Raw genomic sequence first — 22,434 nt, 5'->3', positions numbered from 1 at the left:
GACCGCAGGGGTCTGCAACATGTGGCTCTCCAGATGTTCATGGACTATAAATCCAATCAGCCCTGATTTTTCCTGATGGAATTTGTAGTCCATGAACATCTGGAGAGCTGCAGGCTGCAGACCCCTATGTTAGAGCAACTCAGACTGCCTGTGATCTTAATGCCGAAAAAATATACGTTAGTTGGACTAGGAAGACCAAGAAAGGAGTAGCTTTCTGAGACTGCATCAAGTACTTTACAAAGTAATTGCTTGGACCAAGCTTACAAAGCCAAGTGAGTGGACTTGCCAGGGCTCCAAGGCCACAGTAAATAGTTCAATAGCCAAAGGAATGTGGAGTTTATGGATGCTGGTTGGCTGCTCGGGGTGTTTTAAATCAGTCTGAAAGATTGTGAGGTATGCATGAGAGATGACTACTCTTTTATTATTAGCCACTGAGCACAGCACGGAATATCTGGAGGAAGAACAGAATAATTTAATCTGGACAGATTTTGGTCCTGGTAGCAGATCTTTTGTTTGTATCAGGTGGTCTGACATACATCTCCATTCTGTGCATTTGGATTACTAGATGACATGTCAGTCATGCACCCATGTAAACTAGCAGCAGTCTCCAGCTGTCAATCTCACAGAAAAAAATATGTCTGAATCATTTATTACCTAGCAGGAGGTATTCCTCCATTAAACACTGATAAGAGCCATGTTCACAAGTTACATTGAACACAAGTACAATGTATGTACAGTGTACACTTGACTGTCCTTTGCAAGTACATTGAGAAATGCTCGTGTTACTGTCCTTGCATGTACAATTAAACATGTGATACAACCCCAAATATATCCAGGAATTGGTCTGTATTTTCATTTCCGAAGTGAACATGTTATCAGATGTGTGCACATACAGGGAGCACGTAACATGAACATGTGAACAGGAAATAAAGAATGGTGGGGGGGGCGGAGTGTTCATAGAAAATGCATATTTGTAGAGAGGTGTTCGTGAAAACACATATCTGTAGATATGGTCCATCCTGTTTGCTTGCTTGCTTTGTTTGTTTCCAGGATCAAATATTATTTATCGCCCATTGTCTCCGTAGAGAAATGGCTGGTGGTTATTTCTCTTCCAATATGCACTAACAAGACCAGTGTAACTGCCCCAGGCTGTTTGGGGGCAAGGGGAGCATCAAGCTGGGGTAGGGGTCCAGGATGAGAGAGGGGGTAGTGGGGCAAAAATAGAGAAGGATGGAGAATGAGAGACAGAGAAGAAGGGGGAGAACAGAAGAAAAAAGGTGGCAGTAGTGTCTTTTTGAATCGTCACTTGCAGGTTCCCACTTGCTAGATCCCATTGTATTTTTTCACACAACAGGCTTCCCACCTTCACAACCACCTTGTTGAAGACCCACCCACCCCCCGGCAAAGCCAGAACTCTCCTTGTCTTCACAGTCACCCTGCTGGCTCCCACCCCCTTTGCAAAGCCGGGATCCAGCTTTGCAAACAAATGGGTCCGTTCCTCTGGTTAGTTCTGGCAAACTGTTGTGCCCCTGGACTGTTCAGTAGCAAGACTTTGATTCGGCTGAACTTTATTGCTAGTCGTAAATAATAACAGTAATAAGATGCGCACTTTCAATATGTGCCATTAATTTTTAGGACCTTCATGGTCGTTCCAGTTTCTCAAGTTTTCTCTGTAAACCAAAGCGATCCATTTTGTATCTTCCATTCCTCCTCTGATCCTTCCCCTATTTCTGCCTGTTTTGTTGGCACACAGCAGGACTCTGGGTGTGTTTGCAATTACTGGGAGTGAGACAGGAACAGCACTGCCTTATCTTCTGGCTGACCAGTGTCACTGAAGGCATTTTATTTTGAGATTCCTGATGGTGCTTGGCAAAGATAAACAAAATCTTCCATCAGGAAACCTGGGAGCTATTTCCACAGGAAGTTTCAAATCACTAAAGTAAATAAAAGTCTTTTACATTATTCCAGCCACTCTTGACGCAGCTTGTCTTTAACAAATGCTGTGAAGTGTTACCAATTGGTAGTTTCTTTTCTTTTAAATGAAAGACATGATAAACATACATGCACGCACATACATACAAACACACACACAATATATATAAAATATGTTTAGACATAAAAAAATAAGAAAACCTGAAGAAATGTTTGTGTGTATGTGTATGTATATATATTCTCCTCTGTAGATGATGATGGCAAATGTACTCTGGATTTGTGAATGTTTTCCAGATACTAACTTTTTAAATGTTCAGTGTTGTCATATAGTCTCTCTCTCTCTCTCTCTCTCTCTCTCTCTCTCTCTCTCTCTCTCTATCTATCTATCTATCTATCTATCTATCTATCTATCTATCTATCTATCCATCCATCCATCCATCCACGCACACACATATACATACATACACTTCTTCACTTTTCTTATTTTTTAATGTCTAAACATATCTAGGATGTAAAAGCATACTAAGGTTGTACCTGGAGAAATCAGACGGTATTATACTCTGAAGTGTACAGTACCCAAACCTGGCTTAGAAATGTTCCTTGACCCTTTTGTGTGAGCAACACCTTTTTTTTTCAGCCGCTGGTACACAGAAATATCTCTCCGTGTTACAGTGCCAAACTGAGAGCCGTGGGCAAGGCCCTGCAGCTCCCCTGTTGGGCCACATGTTGAATAGACGGGCATTTTGCTCACTGGAATTGCTCCCAATGCTAACATCAGTGCAATCCAGTAAACAAAGACAGGAAACAGTGTGGTACAGGATCCAACTAAGATGCTGACACAGTTGAAAGAAGTTGTGTCAATATTGGTTAGGCCACAGGAATCACCCAGAGGTTGTAAAGCAAAACTTAGCTTTATTGTGCCGGAGCTTTGTCTTATTACACAGAAGTTTGAAAGTGGGCTTCAGCTTTTCCAGTAAATACTGAATTCGATAAGTACATTCACTAATGGTAGTGCTCACTTTAGCCTTGCAGCCAGAATGGGATTTACCATTTGTAAGAAGTTAGACATATTTTACTAGTAGGCACCAGTGGTAATTGCATAGAAAAGGAAGTAGGTTTGCCAAAAGCTAGAAGAGATCTTTTAAGTCAAAAACACTACATTCACATAGTATATATGTATAACGTTAAAGTTATATTTATCAAGGCATGACCAAGTGCCATTTTGAATACATGAAATATTTATTTGTGCTTAAAGGTGCAAGTTAAATATACTTGCACTCAGTGGCAAAGCTCCCATGGGGTAGGGGGTGCCCAACGCACTGGGCGCACAAATTTGGGTCATGTGGGGGATGCAAAATCCCCCCGCCCCTCCCCCTTTCCCCCCATGGCCCTCCCCACACTTACTTTAGAAAACTGATCAGGCTGGAGAACAGGCCTTCCTGTTCCGGTGGGAACTACATTTCCCAGGGTCTCCTGGGAAATGTAGTTCCCAGAGGCTGAGGAAGGCCTGTTCTCCCCAACCTATTCAATTTTCTAAAAGCAAAGGTAATGAGAGGCACCAGCCAGACGGCGTGATTCCCCCCCACAGTGACCACCCTGCGGTTCCCCCCCCACACTTACTTTAGGAAACCGAGCAGGCTGGAGACCTGGGAAATGTAGTTCCCACCAGAACAAGAAGGCCTGTTCTCCAGCCTGCTCGGTTTTCTAAAGTAAGTGGGAGTGGGGGGGGGGGGCCTTCTCAGTGAAAAAAAAGCCAGAGTGCGCACCAGGCGCACTCTGGCCCAGCTACACCTCTGCTTGCACTAAAAATATTCTCAGAAGTCTCCTCTGTGGATTATGATGGGAAATGTTCTCTAGATTTGTGACTGTTTTCCACATACCGTATATACTCGTGTATAAGTCGACCTGCATATAAGTCGAGGCACCTAATTTTACCACAAAAAACTGGGAAAACCTGCGTATACGTTGAGGGTGGGAAGTGCAGCAGCTACTGGTAAATTTCAAAAATAAAAATAGATAACAATAAAATTACATTAATTGAGGCATCAGTAGGTTAAATTTTTTTGAATATTTATTTCAAAGAAAAACAGTAAACTAGCTCTGTAAGTGGAAAAGGGAGTCAACAAAAACAATATGGTCTCAACAATAACTTTAAAAGTACAAAAAACTTAGCTCAACCAAGCTAAAACCTTTAGTTCAACCAAGCTAAAACACAAGAGCCCTCCGGGGGAGGGCGGTATATAAACCTAACCAATAAATAAATATAAATAAATAAAATAAGAGTTAAAATCTCAAAACTGGTTTTTGGTCAGGGGAGGAATGTTTATGTTAACAATACCAACATTTCAGAGTATCTTTAGGAGACCCTCCTGATGATACCACCCAGGTTTGGTGAAGTTTGGTTCAGGAGGTCCAAAGTTATGGACCCTCAAAATGTAGCCCCATCTACTATTAGCTCCCATTGGAAACAATGGGGGATGGGGCACCACCTTTGGGGGTCCATAACTTTTGACTCCCTAAACCAAACATCACCAAACCTGGCTGGTATCAGCAACAGATTATCCTGATGATACCACCCAGGTTTGGTAAAGTTTGGTTCAGGGGGTCCAAAGTTATGGACCCTCAAAATGTAGCCCCATCTACTATTGGCTCCCATTGGAAACAATTGGGGATGGGGCACCCTCTTTGGGGGTCCATAACTTTGGACACCTTGAACCAAACTTTACCAAATTTGGGTGGTATCATCAGGAGTATCTTCTGATGGTATCCTGAAATTTTGGTGCTGCTAGCCTAAAAACTGCGCCCCCTGGCAGCCAACAAAGTAAAAACCCTAAAATATTTTTTAAAATACAGCTGACTCATGTGTAAGTCGAGGGGGGCTTTTTCAGCACAAAAATGTGCTGAAAAACTCGACTTATACACGAGTATATACGGTACCAACTTTTTAATGTTCAGTGTTGTCATTCCAAAAAAATTTCAGTAACTCTTGTTTGTTTGAAACATCTGGCAGCTATCATGCAATAACATTTGATAGCATAAAGAATCTCACACTGCCGTCCTTCAGTAGAAGTCAATGAACTGAAAAGATCTCACACCCGATTATATCTGAAAACTTGCATTCAGTAGCAGAGAATAGTTGACAGTATCTACCCAGTATGCTCAGGTGAGCAAAGCTGTTGCAGTGATATATTGGGAGATGTAGTCTTTGGATCTAATCTCAAATTTACCATGCTGTAGATCCACATGACCCAAACTGACCAGGTCAAGATTGGGAGCCATTCAAGAAAAAATGGAAGTAAGCATTTTTCATAGCTGAATTACCTTTCCTCTCCAGCAATAGTATGCTGGGTCCTGTATAATCCTATGTCTCTTAACTGAATCAGCAAGGATCAGCTGACTCCCATCAAATGTTGGAAGGACATTACCTACAAGGTCTCAGCCTTCCCAACCAGTATCAGCTTCATCTTGTCAAGATGAATTTAAACCTGTTTATCCTCAGCAGTATTACCATAGAAACTAGGAGGTAGCTCAGGACAGCTCCAGAATCATTGGGTAGTCTGGGAAAAGAAATATAGACCTTGGTGTCATCAATATATTGATATCATCCAATATATTGATAATATAAACAGGAGTTTTCTGTCACTTCTAACACCATTGTAATTAGCTTTTAATGTGGGACTCTAGTTTATGTTTGCTTCAGTTAACTAATAGTTATCTTTCTAGAATTATTCCAGTGAACGATAACTTGCATTCTACCTCTCCACTTAGCCAAGTTTAAACTTTTCCTTCAGCCCAAGGAGATTTTTTATAATGCAAGATGCCATTAAAATGTATTTTAGACTGAAATATACAATTTGAGAATGTTATTTAAAGAGCCTGTATGGTGTAGTGGTTAAAAGCAGGTGGGCCCTAATCTGGAGAACTAGGCTTGATTCCCCACTCTTCCACATGAGTGGCAGAGTCTTATTTGGTGAACCAGATGTGTTCCCGCACTCCTACATTCCTGCTGGGTGACCTTGGGCTAGTCGCAGTTTGTTCAGAACTCTTTCAGTCCCACTTACATGAAGTCACAAGGTGTCTTTTGTGGGGAGAGGAAGAGAAAGAAGTTTGTAAGTCGCCTTGAGTCTCCTTACTGGAGAGAAAGGCAGGATATAAATCCAAACTCTTCTATTCTTATTTGTGCTTGAAAGGAAGTAGCTCACAGCCATTTTAAACCATTGTATAATATGAACAATGCAGGATTTATATGCAAATTATAGTATCATTCATAAGGTTTTCAGGATGTATATATTTGTTCTGATTTAATGGCCTTTAGGCAGATTTATATGCTAAAAGATTCTATGTCTATTGCAAATACTGTGTTCTAAAAGGTTTAGAAACAATACTAAACACTGGCTGTGTCCACCACACATTACAACAAAGTATGCCAAGACAGGAAGAAGGGTGAGTGTATGAGCTCACAGGCTTGCTCCTGTTTTGGAAATCTTTGGAAGTAGAGTCTTGCAAGTTTTGAGCTCACATGCTTACCCATCCTGCTTTTCTGACTCATAGCTCAGGAATGAAAGGTTTTACAAGGAACCACAGTTTGTTATTTAGTTCTATTTGGAGATGTGGAAGTTTGTCATTTCTAACCTGCATTTAAGGAAAGGAGGAAGCCATTCCTGCAATAATAAGTTAAAGGGGAACTCCCTAAGAATGTGCCTTTCCTGGGAGGGGGGGATGACAATTCATAGGGATAGACAAATGCAATTTCATTAGTTATTCTCAGCTGTCCCTAGAGTGTCCACAGGGAGAAGTGAGTGGCAGCAGGCATCCCTTTCATAAGGATTAGTGTAGGGGAGGAGGTACAGCAAGGATAAGATGGTCCTCCTAGAAAATACGTTTTTGAAATTTCCTCTGAATCAATACCTTTTGATTTTTCGTTACAGATGTGCCAAGTGGATTCCACATTAATTTAGAGAAAATGCCCATTGAAGGAGATAATCTGGTGCTATCCTGTTTAGCCAACAAGTTCCTGTACAAAGACATTGCTTGGATTTTACCAAGAACAGTTAACAACCAAACAAGAGTTAAAAAGGCAACCACTAAGGAGTACTCCATTGACCTCACCCTCACCATCAAGAACATTTCACTTGAACATTCAGGCTCCTACGCCTGCAGAGCAAGGAATATATACACTGGCGAAGAAGTGCTTCAAAAGAAAGATGTTACAGTCAGAGGTGAGCACTGTAACAAAAAGGCTGTTTTCTCACGGATCCACAGATTTAAGGGCACAAGGAATGATTGTACAACACAACACAATATAAAACGCTAAAGGACTCGCTAAAAGTCAAAGTTCTCTCCTATAATCTCAATTGATTACTTACTACTGTGGTCCTCCAGAAAATGGGAGGTTTGAACATAAGGAGGAGTAGCAATACAAAAAGCAATCCAAACCAATCAATCAAACAGCAATCCCAATCTGGGCTTCCAATTTGGCTCAGAGAGTGAATGAGAGAGATTCCACTTTGACAAAGCTGTGGAAGTTCGGATTTGGAAGACTTCCCCACCCCTCACATGGCATTTTGTGTGTTCTGTTGTATTGTTCTTTGCTGTCTCTCACCAAGTGCTAATGAAAAACTTTGGACCCAGCTTCTCTTCGGCTTTAATATTCGACTTCCTCCCAAGTGTCAAAGCTGCATAAACTGACAACTTTGTTGTTGTTGTTGTTGTTAGAAAACTGCCTGGCTTTGGTCAACATTGGACATTTAATAAATTAATTGTACAGTACAGGATGAGAATGGCGCAGTTGGAGAGACTGACTGGACTACAGTGTTTTTTTTTAACATTAATAAGATTTTTGTGGTTTTATAAATATTGCCTGCTGAGCAAGTTGTTGTGCTTATTTATTTGAAGTTGTTTTTCTACATTAAATATATTAATCTTTTTTTAAAGCAACTTTTCTCAGGGAAGGCTCTGAGGATGCAGAATAAGAAATAAAAATGTTGAAATAAGGCACACCCCTCTTGTATTGTTTGCATGGAATAACCCTGTTCCTTGGAATACATAAATTGGGGAAACATTTCCAGTTCCCCTCCCATTGGTTTCTTTTCAAGTAAAAGTGCAGCTGTTAAGGGTATCAATAGAGAAAACTCTTCCCTGGCATTTAAGAGGGAATTAATGTGTCTCTTACTAGAACTGACATATATGCCCTCTATTGATGAGGTTACAGCCATCAGAGAAAAATGTTTAATGTATTTGTCTAAATCTACATTGATATTAGGAAATATATGCACACATCTATTTCTCATTAAGATGCAAATGGTAATAGGATTTAACGGGGGGATTTACAAATGACTAAACTACTGACAGAGAATTAAAGTAATCTAACCTTTTAAGCACTCATTTTTTAATTCTCTTTTGTGATTTCATTTCAAGGTGTTTCTATGTATTATAAAAATATGTATAAGGAAGAAGTTACTATTTTTAACAGATCTGATGAATTTATTTTTTTACAATGCATATCTTTATTATATTGTTTGGGGAGGGGTTCATTTATGATTAATTATTATGTAGAAATTGTAGCCGAGCATTTGCAGGTCACAATAGTAGCAGTAAAAGTGGGAACACAAGCGGCTTTGCTATTAAAAACAGAGAGTGACAACATGACAATTTCTTGTGCCTGAGAACTCACCCACCCATTTCCTGCTTCAGGGTAGCAAGACTGTGTCCCTCAGCCAAGCTTGTCGTTCACGTGGGAATTGCTTTTGTCGAGTGTGAAAGGGTAAACAATAGCATTTCCACATCATGCCAGTTTTTGTGGAGCCGAAAATGCTATGAAAACAATTAGCTACCTGGAAGTTGTCAGGGTAAAGAAAAGAAGAATGGTTTCTGTCTTGAAGTTTCACCTATAGCCTTCTTGTGTACAGCAGGTCTTTTTTCAATACAACTCTGAGAGCTTCCAGCAACAAGCTTTTGTTCTTAAAAAGCAACCTTCTGTGGGTGTTTTTTAAAATGTAGTTACATACCCAACCCAGTTATTGGTAACTACAGTACAATGATAGTACTGTGTATTCTTGGAAAATACTGAGAGGTCCCTATTGCTATAGTGGCTATATGTAAGGACATGTTTTGTGGCACACTGTGGGCTAAGTGACAGGACATTACGAATTTATAATTGCTGCTGGAAACAAGGCTTTAAGACTTAGAAGAGAAAGAAATGAAGCAGTGAATAGTTGGATTCAATCTACCGAGTACTGACTCTGGAAGAATAGGCATATGAGTCCTAGGTACAAATTGATGCATGGTTTAGAATAGAGTACTTGCTTATGAATTCTATAACGATTTATAGCAAATTATCTTATGGGAAGAAAGGCAACCAAATCATTCCTTAACTAAAATTGCTCAATGCTACAATAGTCATGAGCTATGTTATTAATTATTGTACCAGCATTGCTGCAAGGTATGAACGTATATCAGTAGCATTGTATTTTGCAATGCATTTTGCAATGCACAACCGCCTAACAAATTTGCTGGATTTGGTTCTTTCCTGTTCCACAAGACTGGTGATTCCTAATCATGAAGTGGAAAATAAGAATTGTAAATTAAATTTGCACTTCTTTTTTTAAAGTAGTGTTAAAGTTTAGATTTGCATTTTAATGTCTCAGAATCCTAACTGAACTTGTAATGTAAGCTATCACCTTAAAGTGATGGAAATGTTGGACAAAAAGAGCTGCTTAAAACAAGGGGGCTGGACATGTTGAGCATTGTTGATCATATTTGAGGGAAATGGGTCTCTGTCTTAGGGTTTTCTTCTGTCTTGCTACTGAAAGCTTAGGACTAAAAACCTCTGTGGCAGAGGAATTGCTCCTCCACTGTAGCTTCCTTCATATTGCTATGGACAGAGGATACAGCCCACCATGAACTTCTCTTGTATGTATGAGTTACATAGGAAGAGTTCGTTGTTAACTGTATGCAGAGCTGGTTATGTGGTTGTAACTGAAATCTACAATAGATTTCTGTTGAATTCAAGTAAAAAGAGGTTGAGCTAATCTGAGGAGCATGTGAAAAATCACCAGTAGACACAAGTAGAAATAATGGAATAACGTTTCTTGCTTTAATCAAGCATTGGAATATTAGCAAGTTATGGCAACTATAATATTCAAAGAATGTGACAAGTAATGCAAGAGAGTGTTTCTCAATATGGAAAAACGTGTATGGCTATAAACAAATTAAAATTAATCAGAAATAATTTACAGATTGTGTGCCCTTTTTTCATGTTTTCACTGTTTATCTCAAGTGGCTTTAATATGCTGTTCTGTACAGTAAGTTGTGGAACCCGAGAGTTACGCATGGGTCTTGGGTCTGGCAGTATATTTTCTTATCTTCATAAACAACAAAAAATTCAGTTGCCTCCTAATTTGCTATGGTGTAGATGTTTGTTTATCAAGACGCGCAAACATACACACACACATACACACATGAATATAGAAGAAAAAACTGTGAACAGGAGGGACAACAGCATGCAAGAAGTATTATCTATGACACATCTGTGTAATCTTAAATATGTATGAGATAGCATTGCTAAATTAATTTAACAGCTACAATGAAGAAGGAAACCGTAGTGCCTACTGAGATCAAAATAAATAGAATCAAACTTGAAGCTAAGATCGAATTCAGCATTTTCAAGGCTCAGACTGCTTTCAACGTTCCTTTGTTGAAGAATGGTAACTTTCAAGTGAGCAGCAAACTTTTCTGCAAGATTGAAATGACGTCCCACCTAGTTTCTGGATATTGCCTTTTTGTGTCCATTTTTTCCTTTTGGTAGAGGCTGAAGTGCTCGTTGTATTGTGGGCAGATGACAGCATAGAGCTTGATGGGTGATGAGCAGATGAAATGGGCGATGAGCCCCTGAAAAGCACACATGAAATAATGAATGAGCAACTTACCGATGGCTAATGTTATGAGGTCCTATAATTATGTGGCCTGAGTAGATATGGGAATATAATTGGTCCATAGATAAATTGCAAGGCCTGGCCTTAATCCCATCGTTGCGATTCAGAAAGGATTTTCTGGAGCAACACCCTTCTGAGTCCATTGAAGTCACAGGCTTAAAAGAGTTTTAGGACTGTGCTGTTAGATGACAGATAAATTGAAGGAAAATTAAATAAAAAGACATCAACATATCAACCTGCAGGATCTGTAGTCAATTTATTTGATGTAGAAACTTTTCAGATAACTTTTGAAGAGATGCTGTATATCCACATACCAGAGCACTTTGACATTATACCAAGCATTTTATAATCTACTTGGATGAAATTTTTGACACAAGCCTTTAACAGGGATTTTATTCAGGATCTGGAATTATTTTTTTCTAATAATTATTCAGTTTTCTTGTTGGGTACTTAAGGTTACATATAAAATGATATTTTCTTGTTTCCTTAGAAAATGGGTTGTTCTTGCAAACACCGGTAATTGATCTCCCATAGTTGTTCATCAGATGATACATTCTGGCCTCCTACAAATAAAGAAAATAGCCTTTGTAACAACAAATCCAGTGCTGTGCTTGATCTGTCAAATTAAAATATGGTTTTTTCCCAAAAAATGAAAAAAAATGATTGGCTTGTTTGCCAGTAAATGTCGTTTACTATGGTAGAAAGAGTATCTAGCCTGTAATCCTTTCTGGAAGACAGCCATCATCTTCTAAAGTGAAATGGCAGTACAGGTATGAAACTTTTAATATTCCAGTAGACTTATTCAGCTGTTTTACTTCCTGGATCCCCCCCCTCCCGCCCCCCAAGAATCTACTGTCTCATCTGTGGTCAATTATCTTCCAGCAAATTCAGCAATAACCAATAATAATGAACATATAAAGAAAAGATCTTTGCTATATGAACATTCAAAAAAAGCTAAAGAAGAGAAAAATCTATTTGTGATGGGATAAAAGGAGTGACAGGCCTCTTTTAACCTGGAATGAACAAAGGCATCAATTGTTTGTGTGGATATCCCATAAAATGGCTGTAACTGGGGTAAATCTATTTGGAAAATTTGGTTAAGTGATGAGCCAAGTCTGACTATGTAGAGACCTCATGGAAATCAACTTGATCCTATTTTTGATTCATGTTGTACAGAATTAAACCACCTGACTGCTGTATTCCAGCACACTGAATAACTTCTTATTAGAACATGTTTAGTAAAGGTGTGTGGCTTGTGGAATAACAATAAGCTTAATGCAATCCCCAAACATAATAAAAAATCAAACAAATTTAAACAATCCGATCCATTGAAAGATTTCAATTGTGGTTTTCTATCTACTTTTCCACCGAACCAAAAGCTGAAATCCTCAAAGGCCATCTTCTCTTTAGTTTACAAAAAGATCATGGGTTTTATTTATTAAACAATTTTGTGCTCTAAGAATAAGTATTAACAATCCACACGCAGACATAAAATACTATGCTATATCTCTAGGAAATAGACCCTTTAATAACAAGTTGTATTGTGACTTGTAACACATTGTATTCCGGGAATAAAGTTCTATATTCTGCATAGATTCTTTATGTAGAATCCGAGTGGATCTTTCTTATATCTTTCTTCCCACTGCTGCCCACTGTGTTCTCTAAAATGCTACTTTCAAGAGTGAGGGTACTCTTGGGGTCAGCATATGAAACTTTACAATGGAATGGGCGATAATTGCCCGCCATCAAGAATACAAGGATTCCTCAACTGTGGAAGAAGCCATTGGATCTCATCTATAGCCTTTGACTGAAGGAAGACATTAGCCACCTCTCACTAGCTTGGACTGTTTCTGTTATGGTCTCAATCATTAATAACAATTGTTTTCTTCTCTGAAGAAGAAAAATCTATTTAGTCTGTAGTGGGTGGATATTCTTTTGCATATATATTTTATTGACCTCCTTTTCATTGGTGAAAAAAGACAGATGGCAATACCAGACAGTATTTTATTTCTTCTACCACTATCATTTTGGGACCAGTATGACCACTTCTAAGAAGCTTAGCACACACACACACACACGTGAGAATAGGGCAAGGGTTTTTGTTTTGTTATTTTAGTAAATTGCTTTGTAACTGTACTAATTGATCTGTCCATGTGTTTTGTAGCTCAGGAAGCACCATTTCTGTTGCGGAATCTCACCGATCAGGTAGTCAACACCAGTCACTCTGTTACTCTGGAGTGCCTTGTTCATGGTCTACCAGAGCCTCAAATATCCTGGTTGAAAAACAACAAAGAGATACAGCACCAACCAGGTAAGTGGACCTTCTGTCCATGTTTATTTCTACATACCATATAATCTAGCTCATATTTCATTTTAATAATTCTGAGAGTCAGATGGCTGCCTCTCTTTGTAGCTAGGGTGCTTTTGGGGAGTAATTGTGCAGTGATTTCTGTTCTGATCACTGTTAGTGATATGAGTCAGCACTAGAACCAGCCAAGACATACTTGAACTAAAATATCCAAATTGTCCTCTTATGGAGCCAAGTTCAGAAATGTAGAAAATTGAATTCAAAATAAGCCTTCTATCTATATCCCACTTTTATCTTCCGAAAGGATCCAAACTTACAATATCATTGTTCCCTTTTCAATTTTATTCTCACAGCAACAACCTTAAGAGGTAGGTTTGGATTAGAAAATATGGCTGGCCCAAGGTCATCTAGCAAGCTTCGGTGTCAATTCTGTGGGGATTCAAACCTGGATCTCCCATATCCTAGTCCTACACTTGAGCCACCATCCCATGCTGTTGTTTGCTGTATCCTGCTTCAGAGTAAAGCAAGACTTGGTTAGCAGAAGAAGCAGAGTGTTAGCAGTACCAGACAAGGGCCCCTTCCGCACACGCAAAATAATGCGTTTTCAAAGCACTTTCACAACTGTTTGCAAGTGGATTTTGCTATTCCGCACAGCTTCAAAGAGCACTGAAAGCAGTTTGAAAGTGCCTTATTCTGCATGTGCGGAATGAGCCAAGCTGTTACTGTGATTTAGTATATTAGAAAATGGCGCCTTTTCCCAAGGTACATGCTTACAGCACTTCCTTTGTTGTTGCTAAAGTCCCTGGAGGAAGCACCATGCTTTTACAAAAGAAAAAACAATTCAAGAAAGGTTTTGATACAGTATAGTGTCAGTAGATTCCTGTCCCAAGAACCTCCCTGTACAACAGACTCTACTACCTCCATAACTCCAGTAGTTACCATTAGATCCTGTGCTGGTACAACATAAGTAACTACAACTGCTATAGTGGTGTCTCTATGAGAATTTTGCACAACATAGCGATGTTAAGGTGGGGGTTTAGCAAGAATGGAGCATCCTTGTTCTTCAGTACCGAGGCAACACTAAACTAGCATCTGTCTCCTCATCAATAGCCTGTAATTTGATTCAGAATCCTTGGGAAGTTCCCAAGGATGAGTGTCACCCATCACCATCAAGAGCTCTCTGACCACGGAGAACCAGCACACTGCTGATAAAAGTTTTAGTCTTGCTTTCTCCAAGAAAAACTCATTTTCAGTGAACAGAGGGTTGTTTTATATGCTTAGGATGCTAATTTAGCAGCCGTATTGCAAACCTCGGTTGACAATCAAGTTTTTTTTGGGGGGGGGACTCTTTGCTACTTGAGGGAGGCCAGGGTGGGCACCCACTCAAGCAATACTGATTTTTTTTTAAAAAAACCAGTTCTATGCCTATTAAAGGTTAATAAAGATAAAGAAGAAAAAAAACAGCCTGAAGTGGTTGTTAAGTCAGACTTGCATCTCCTTTACCCGTTATATTCCAATGACTGTGTCTTACCTAATTGCCACCAACTATCAAAAACCATCAAGCAAGCAGGTTCTAACCATCAACACCCATTATGGAAATATTTTTGGTTACTAAGTATGCAAAACACTGGAGAAAAGATCATATCCATCTGTTAAGTAGGGTTGTCAGACCCCCGCTTTGGTCACTGGTGGGGGAGGGGGGTAGGTCTGCCAGAGCCAGGTTGGGAAACTCTTGGAAATTTGGGGATGCAGCCTGGAGAGGACAGGGACCTCAGTGGGGTCGAATACCATAGAGGCATCCCTCCAAAGCATCCATTTTCTCCAGGGGAACTAATCCACGTATTCTGGAGATGCGCTGTAATTCTGGTGGATCCCTGGGACCCCCCCTGGAGATTTACATGCCTCACATTAAGAAGGCAACAGCTCTTTTTTATAGAGTGGGTTATGCCAAGGCCGGATTGAGGGGGAACAGCACCCAGGGCAAGTGTGTGCCCTGCACCCCCACCACATCCCCGCATGCCCCAGAACACCCCACCATGCCCCCACACTGGTGCCCGCCCAGGGCATCACTAACCTCCCCGCTTGGTACTACGCCGCTGGGTTATGCTGTTGTTGATTGCTGAGAGTTTCGTACACCTTTTTGAATCATTTCAAATATGTCTCATTCTACAGGTATTATATTAGGACCAGGAAGTCAGAGCCTACTGATTGAAAGGGTGCAAGAAGAAGACGGAGGGCTCTACCGCTGTGTGGCTGCTAACCTGAAAGGAGTGGTGGAAAGTTCAGCCTTTGTCACCGTACAAGGTACAGAACCATTGATTGTGTTTGATTTATTTTTTCCTCTCCCGAGTTACTTTTCATAGCGATGATCTTGCTCGGCCTGGGGGGAACAGGTGAAATGGCTTTGTTGACTGGCTGTGATATTTTTGAAACAAAGCCTTAACAAGGGAAATGCACCAGGTCAGAGAGGAAGCCAAAGGGAAACGCTAGATCAGAATTTGTTTATACTGACTTGAAAATAAGCTTTTCTGCAAACCAAGAAAAGTAGGGTCAGGGTAGAAGAAGAGTATATATTTAGCCTCGCTGAAGACATTACTTGCCGGGTTTCCTGTTTCAAGCTGCTAAGAACCAGGATAAGCTGGTCAATTTTTTTGTGACTTTTATTTCAGTACATTGTGTCAAATCCATCTTAAGGCTGATCCAACAACTGCAACTACATTTCAGAGTCATTTTGCTTTTTTTATGCTCGTCTTCTGTTATCCGTCTGCCTTCCTTGTCTGTCTACTTCTCCTCCTGAACTGGCTTGCCAGTAAGGATGGTATAATGGACAAACAGAGAAATAAAAGAAAGAAACTGAGAGAATTTGGGCAACCTGCATCCTGTGACCTGGATTATGCACAGGGCAAATATAACTGGTGTAGGGCACAATATCAACCATTGTGGGGAAAGGGGACATTGCACAAGTTAGTCTTCTTCAGCCACAACAATAATATACAGAAGGCATCTAGCCCAAAAATATAACTTCAGAAGATGAAGCATCAAAAATTCTCAAACCAAATGCATCTAAGCAAAAATGGATAAAGCACCCCCAATAATTAGTGGGGAAAGAAATAGCCAAGCCAATTGAGGTACCATTTGCCTTAGAGTTTCTATTCGTGTTTCTTTTGTATTTGTTACTGTGAACAAAACACAAACAGAGAAATAGCCTCGTCACAGTTGTCTAGAATGAGTCACTGCTGAACAAGAACCAGCAAGAACCTTGGAATTTTTTCAATTTTTCTGTTTGTCCTGTTCATTTATGAATGTATTATAAATAATCTTATATCCACCATCATTTTACATGTAAATATTCTAATATACCCCCCGAGCTGCTTTTAACTTATCTTCTCCCACATGGAAAGATCTGGTCCTTCTCTCACCTCACCCTGCCGGCATTTTTGTTTGTTTGTTTTAATTTTGGGAGGATGAGCAGAAGCCTTATCCTGTGCTCTGCAAACAGGAAGTGAGAAATGAGAAGGCGTCCTCTGCCTCTGTCTCCCAATGGCATGGCAGCCTTTTCTGCGTTACAAAATATGCCTCTGCCTTTTTCCTCAAAAGTCATGCAGTGGATTTCCTCAAGGGAACAGGAATTAGGTTTAGCTGAAATTTCTATTCAGGCATTTTCTGCCACAGTGCCCTTGGCCACCAAAAGAGGACTTCCATTCTCTCAGGAATTTCCTCCCTTCAGAAACTTACCAGGCAAGAGGTCTGGAGAGGTTTGGACATTGGGTTGAAGGGCTCCCCCCACTTTCACTGGCAACAGTATCAGCACAACTGTAAAGGGCTACAGTGGGCTTCAATTTAATGCATTTCTTCGCTTAAGTCCCATGATGCTCTACATTAAACATTGACAGATTTCCTGGTAATATGTATGTGGATAGGAAACATAATAATTGAATGCCTTCATCATCTTTTTTGTCATCTTCGTCTTCATTTACTTCTTCTGGTAAAGATTTTGCTGTTTGTTTTACTCATGGTTCACTGTTTTTTAATCAGACTTTGATTGATTAGTTTGCTTGCTTTTTTCCCTTCTGTCTTTCTGATAATCTTCACCTTGCATTTTTTTTCTGCATATTGTGCTGGCTTTACCACAACCATATGATACCTTTATATGTTTTTACGCTGCTGGCAAACTATTTCTTGCAGACTTGTAATTGTAAACTGCCTTGGGAACTGGCAGTCTAAAGAGTTTATGAGATACAAATCAAACAAATAAATGTCACAGGGATTCCCCCTTTCCTCAGCTTCACCTTACAGCCCAACCAGTTATCCCAGAATGCTCACAAAATCCTCACAAAATTCCAGGAGTTCGTTGTTTGCCATTAACCTGCCTCTTCACAGTTCATCACTGATGCTGTAACTTCAGCTGACTTCAATCTTCCAGATTACCTGAGTTTCAAACTTGCAAGCATAACAAATACAATAACTTGAAAAGTACTCGAAGAGTAAAAGCCCCAAAGACATGGCATTGTTAGTTAAAATGAAAATATATTTATTGCAAAGGAAATCCGACATTATTTAACTTGGGAGAAAATATTTCTACAGCTAGATAAAAACAAGAAAAAATAGAACAACATACAGGTTTGCTGTGGCAAATGACTTTCCACTCTGCCTGGCAAAGGTGGATAGCAGGTAAGGTTCTTCCAGTTTGTATTATTCCAAGAATCCTTTTGCATCAAGGAATTTCAGATGGCTTCACAGCACAATCCAGACGGTGGAGGGAGCACTTCCAAAATGGTTCCGGGCACCACAGACAAGAGGAAATTCAAAATCCCTCCTGCTGCCTGAAGAACCCTATCTAGCCACTTTTTTGTGGCATAAGTTAGACAGCCATGCTGGAGTGTTCTTGGTACAAAAGCCCAGTGGAAGCCAATTAATATCAGTTCCTCCTCCTGGGACACTCCTGGAATTCACCAGCTGTGCCAGCATCCAGGAAGAAGCTGATGCAGCTCTGGGGACTGGGCTGTTTTTCGGGTCCGGTGCCGTGGGACCTCTGTGCCTCCTGCCCATCTTTCAATTAGCCCTCCCTGCTGGTTATAAGTGCTACTTATGTTGGCGGCATGAGCAAGCACACTGGTGTGTCCCTGCATTGGCTTCTAAAACTGCTGCCCCCCCCCACTCAAGATTGGGCTGCCTGTGTGCCAGGATAAGCAAAGACAGATAAGCACCATTTCTCCCAAGCGTGTTAGTCCCAGAATAAAGAAAAGCGGAGAAAACCTACTCCATGTTCACCCAGTTCCTTTAATTTTCTGCGTGTTTTCTTTAATAAAGGAAAGTGACTATTACAGAAAGAAGGGATGCCCAACTCTCCTATGGGAACTTGACCAGTCTTTGACTTTACAGTGCCAGTAGCCAGTCAGAACGCTTGATGTCACTGTGACGTCACTGCGCCTCATGCAAATGAAAGGAAATTTGAACTAAAGGCTTTCAAGTGTTGAGCGATTAATTCGTCTCAAGGAAGACATATTAATGTTTCATCCCCCAGGGGCTGTCTCACAGGAATTAGGAAATTCCTTTCAAGCATGTACAGGCCACCAAGGCTGTTCAGTAGGAACATCTGGACAGGAAATGTACAAAGGCAAAGAAGACTTCTGCTGTATCAGCTTTGCTACTAAAGTGGGGGAGGGGTTCTTTTTTGACATTTGAAAATGAAAAGTTGTCAAAGTAAGTTGACCCAGGTTTAGGAATCCAGCCAATGTTTGTCTTAAGGAGAAGGAAACATAATAGCCATTGGGTGTCATTAATATGAATAAAAACTGGATTGGATATACACCTGAACAAATTTTTCTCTTTTATGTGAACTGGTTTTATTTGCTGTTATGCAAAACTGATAGTTTATTTTAATGTTGCTTACTTTGATGGACAGGTTAAGTTCTGGCTTTCCTAACCAATGGGAGCTGACAGAATGTTGGTCAAAGCCTGACAGTTAAAACTGTTCATTCATCTTTGGTCTTCCGTGCAGTCATGCTGCAGAGAGATTCATTCCAAAAACCCACCTGGGGGACTGCACATTCCCTTCAAAGCTGTGGAGATGCATTTTCCCACTCAATGGCTGGTTATACACAAGGCATCTCCTGTGCAATGGGAGCAAATTTGCGTCACTGCAGGATTTCTTGTATGGACATATTTCTTCAAGCTCCGCTTTCACTTTCTGTTCTCTCTGCGGCAAGCCCACAGCCCACTGAATCTCACCCCCGCCTCGAACTGGTCTGTATGCTTCCCCGTTGTCCCTGATTATTAGAAAAGTATTTTTAAAACTTTAGATGCAAAGTATGCCCCATTGCACAACCTTTTAGAAAAACTCTTTATTTTTTATGCTGCTCTGCTCTGAACCAGGAAAAAGAAGTTTTGTATCAATCCTTGTCTAAGTGGATTGACAATGAAATAAAATAATATGACCAAGCCGTTTTGCCTTGCCCCCTTCATGTTCATGCCCATTCAATCAGAATACAAGTTTCTTCTGCAGCCTTCCTCAAAATAATTTCAATTCTTGAGATCTGCAGATCTGCCACATTAGTGGATACCTTTGTGAGGCATTATATACTGGCTCTGCAAATGAGAAAAGAATCAGATGTGGGCAAGCCAGTTCTCCAATCTTGGTTCCAATAACTTCACAAGTGAGAATTTTACCCCACCTCCTTGCCTGAGGAGCTTGGCAACATCCCAATGTGGAACTGTACAGAAGACTGAAGATGAAAACAGAGTTGCCTATGCCTGATACTGTTGTTCATCAAGTTGTCTCCTGTGCAAGCACACTTTTCTTCCCACCTGCCCTGCTGTGCATTCTCTTCATTATTACTTTACTTGTGGCAGCACAGATGGAACTGTGGGAGAGGGGAGCACCACCACTGAAGCATGTGACCATTTGAGTGGGAAAATTAGTCTCAGCTGTTCCTAGGGACATGGATACTGTCCTCCCTTCCTAGGTGAGCTTTTAGGTATGGAATGAATCTCTACACAGCTGACTTGCACACATGCAGTCCCAAGTTATGCCTGCACAGAAGCTCAACTTTAGCTTTAAATACTACTTGAAACTTCTGTGCTGTTTGGTCACATACACAGCCCTGACAGAAGTTAACAACTATGCACAGTGTTTTAATTGTAGTCCAACTGGTCATGTAGTTTGTGGAGTGGGGTCATCTACCAAGGGCACAAAGCATGTTTTGCATTCAGAAAGTCTCAAATTCAATCCCTGACTCCTACAGTTAAAGGAATTCCACATGCAAGAAGCTTGAAAACACCTCTGTGTGAGTTGGGTGGTCATTTGTTAGAATTGGCAATACTCAAGTAGATGGTTCTCAATACAGTTCCTCATGTTGTGGTGACCCCCAACCCTAACATTTATCCATTTTACAGACGGAGAACACTGATGCAGAGAGCCTTAGGCGACCCCTGTGAAAGGGTCGTTCAACCCCCAAAGGGGTCGCGACCCACTGAGATATAGCAATGATATATTATAAAGGAGCTTCATTTGAGAAAGCTGGTGCTGAAAAATTTCCAGTTGATGTCTTGCCTCTGCTATGAACTCATTCTTCGGTGGGAATTCAATGCAGGTTCAGTGAAGTCATTAGGATGAAGCTGCTTTAAACTGTGTTCTACCAACTTTTTAAAGGACCAGACTTTTTTTTTTTAAAAGTGGCCATTTATGAAAAATGTTTGTTGCTTGGTTTTTCCAGGAATTTCAGAGAGCTCAAACGTAGAACTAATCACACTGACGTGCACCTGCGTGGTAGCTACACTCTTCTGGCTTCTGTTGACACTCTTTATACGTAAGCTGAAAAGGGTAAGAACCAAGACACCAATACTTAACCTCCCACAGTTTCCCAACTGGCATTTGCCCATGTTTAAATGCTCCATTATGGTATCTTTTAACTAGAAATACATAATTGATGCACATACATTATGCAGACTATCTACTACTTCCTGCTAAAGAGACCTGGTTTTCCAACATACACAACAAGCTAAATTTAGGAATCTTGTACTGCAATCCTGAGGACATTTTCTTGTCTGAGGTTAAATATAATTTGAAAGCTTTGAATGTTTGGTTGTATCCTATGCTTCCATTCTACCATCAGCGTGGCTTTTCCCCTGCCACAAGGAGTTTTCTGCTTACATCAGTGGAAATGTCCAAACTTTAAAAGTTCTGCCATTTGTAGAATACTGTCATAGGACAGTACATTACAAATATTTTGCAGCCATATAAAAATTGCCTATCCACATTTTTAAACAGAGTATAAATGGTCAAGTCTTTATTTCCAAACAATAGAATTTCCAAACAAATCAAACAAAATGACTGATTTTATTTGAATGTCTTTGAAAGCCACAGTCCCTTCAGCATAGAAAACAATCTTTGCATTTCTCTCCAAAGCATAGGTGGAGTCCACACAGCATAAATATAACATCTTTAGGATGTCATAAAAAGAACCGTTTTTGGATTTTGTGCTCCCACAGCAAGGGAGAACACAAGAGTTCTCAGCCAAACTGGATCTTTCCCCCTGCCTGCTGCCCGGAGCGCTTGTCAATTTTACAAAGTACGTTCAGCCCAGCGATCCTGTGTACATGTCATTTTTCCTTTTGTTTTGTTTTGAGGGGCTGTCTGAGAAACTACGGCAACACAAGTATGCAGTTGTGTCAGTGTAACTTTGCAGGCAGCTCCCTCAAAAAGGGGGGGAAGGGAAAACCACACGTGCACAGGATCGTTGTGCTGAACAAATTTTATTAATCTACTTTGTACAGTGAAATAGCGAACAGATATGCTGCAAGCAGAGGAAACCTCCATGCGGAATCTCCACAGATAATCTTTTGCAGCTCACAAAATGGCAGGTGTGAGCAGCAGGAATGGAAGTGAATTGGGTGGGCGAAACAAAGCATTTCCTGCCTGCTCACATTCGCTCCGCAGGCACGAATTGTCCTCAACCCGGGTTGTGGGAAAAGATTGCTAAATTAGTGGGTTTGAAAACCTGGGTTGAGAGAAATATAATGGGTCTACGTCATTTTGGGGGAGGAAGCTGTGCGAAGTTCTTCCCCAAAATGCTATATATAATGTCCTAAAGACATAAGAACATAAGAAAGAGCCTGCTGGATCAGACCAGAGTCCACCTAGTCCAGCACTCTGCTACTCGCAGTGGCCCACCAGGTGCCTTTGGGAGCTCACATGCAGGATGGGAAAGCAATGGCCTTCTGCTGCTGCTGCTGCTGTTCCCGAGCATCTGGTCTGCTAAG

The 22,434-nt window shown here is 40.5% G+C and overlaps 1 protein-coding gene across 3 annotated transcripts in view; it reads left to right on the top strand.

Moving 5' to 3' along the window:
- FLT1 (fms related receptor tyrosine kinase 1) overlaps positions 1-22,434 on the top strand; it is a 122,797-nt gene that overhangs the window by 63,619 nt on the left and 36,744 nt on the right. For all 3 annotated transcript variants that reach the window (XM_048494633.1, XM_048494632.1, XM_048494631.1), the window contains exons 13-16: positions 6,861-7,151; positions 13,030-13,176; positions 15,346-15,477; positions 20,889-20,995. In XM_048494633.1, the coding sequence (XP_048350590.1) occupies positions 6,861-7,151; positions 13,030-13,176; positions 15,346-15,477; positions 20,889-20,995 (677 nt within the window). The remainder of the gene's footprint in view (positions 1-6,860; positions 7,152-13,029; positions 13,177-15,345; positions 15,478-20,888; positions 20,996-22,434) is intronic.

This window comes from Sphaerodactylus townsendi, linkage group LG04 (genome assembly GCF_021028975.2).
Source record: "Sphaerodactylus townsendi isolate TG3544 linkage group LG04, MPM_Stown_v2.3, whole genome shotgun sequence".
Taxonomy (NCBI): Eukaryota; Metazoa; Chordata; class Lepidosauria; order Squamata; family Sphaerodactylidae; genus Sphaerodactylus; species Sphaerodactylus townsendi.
The sequence above is the reverse complement of the archived record's forward strand: the minus strand, read 5'-3'. Positions and strand labels throughout refer to the sequence as shown.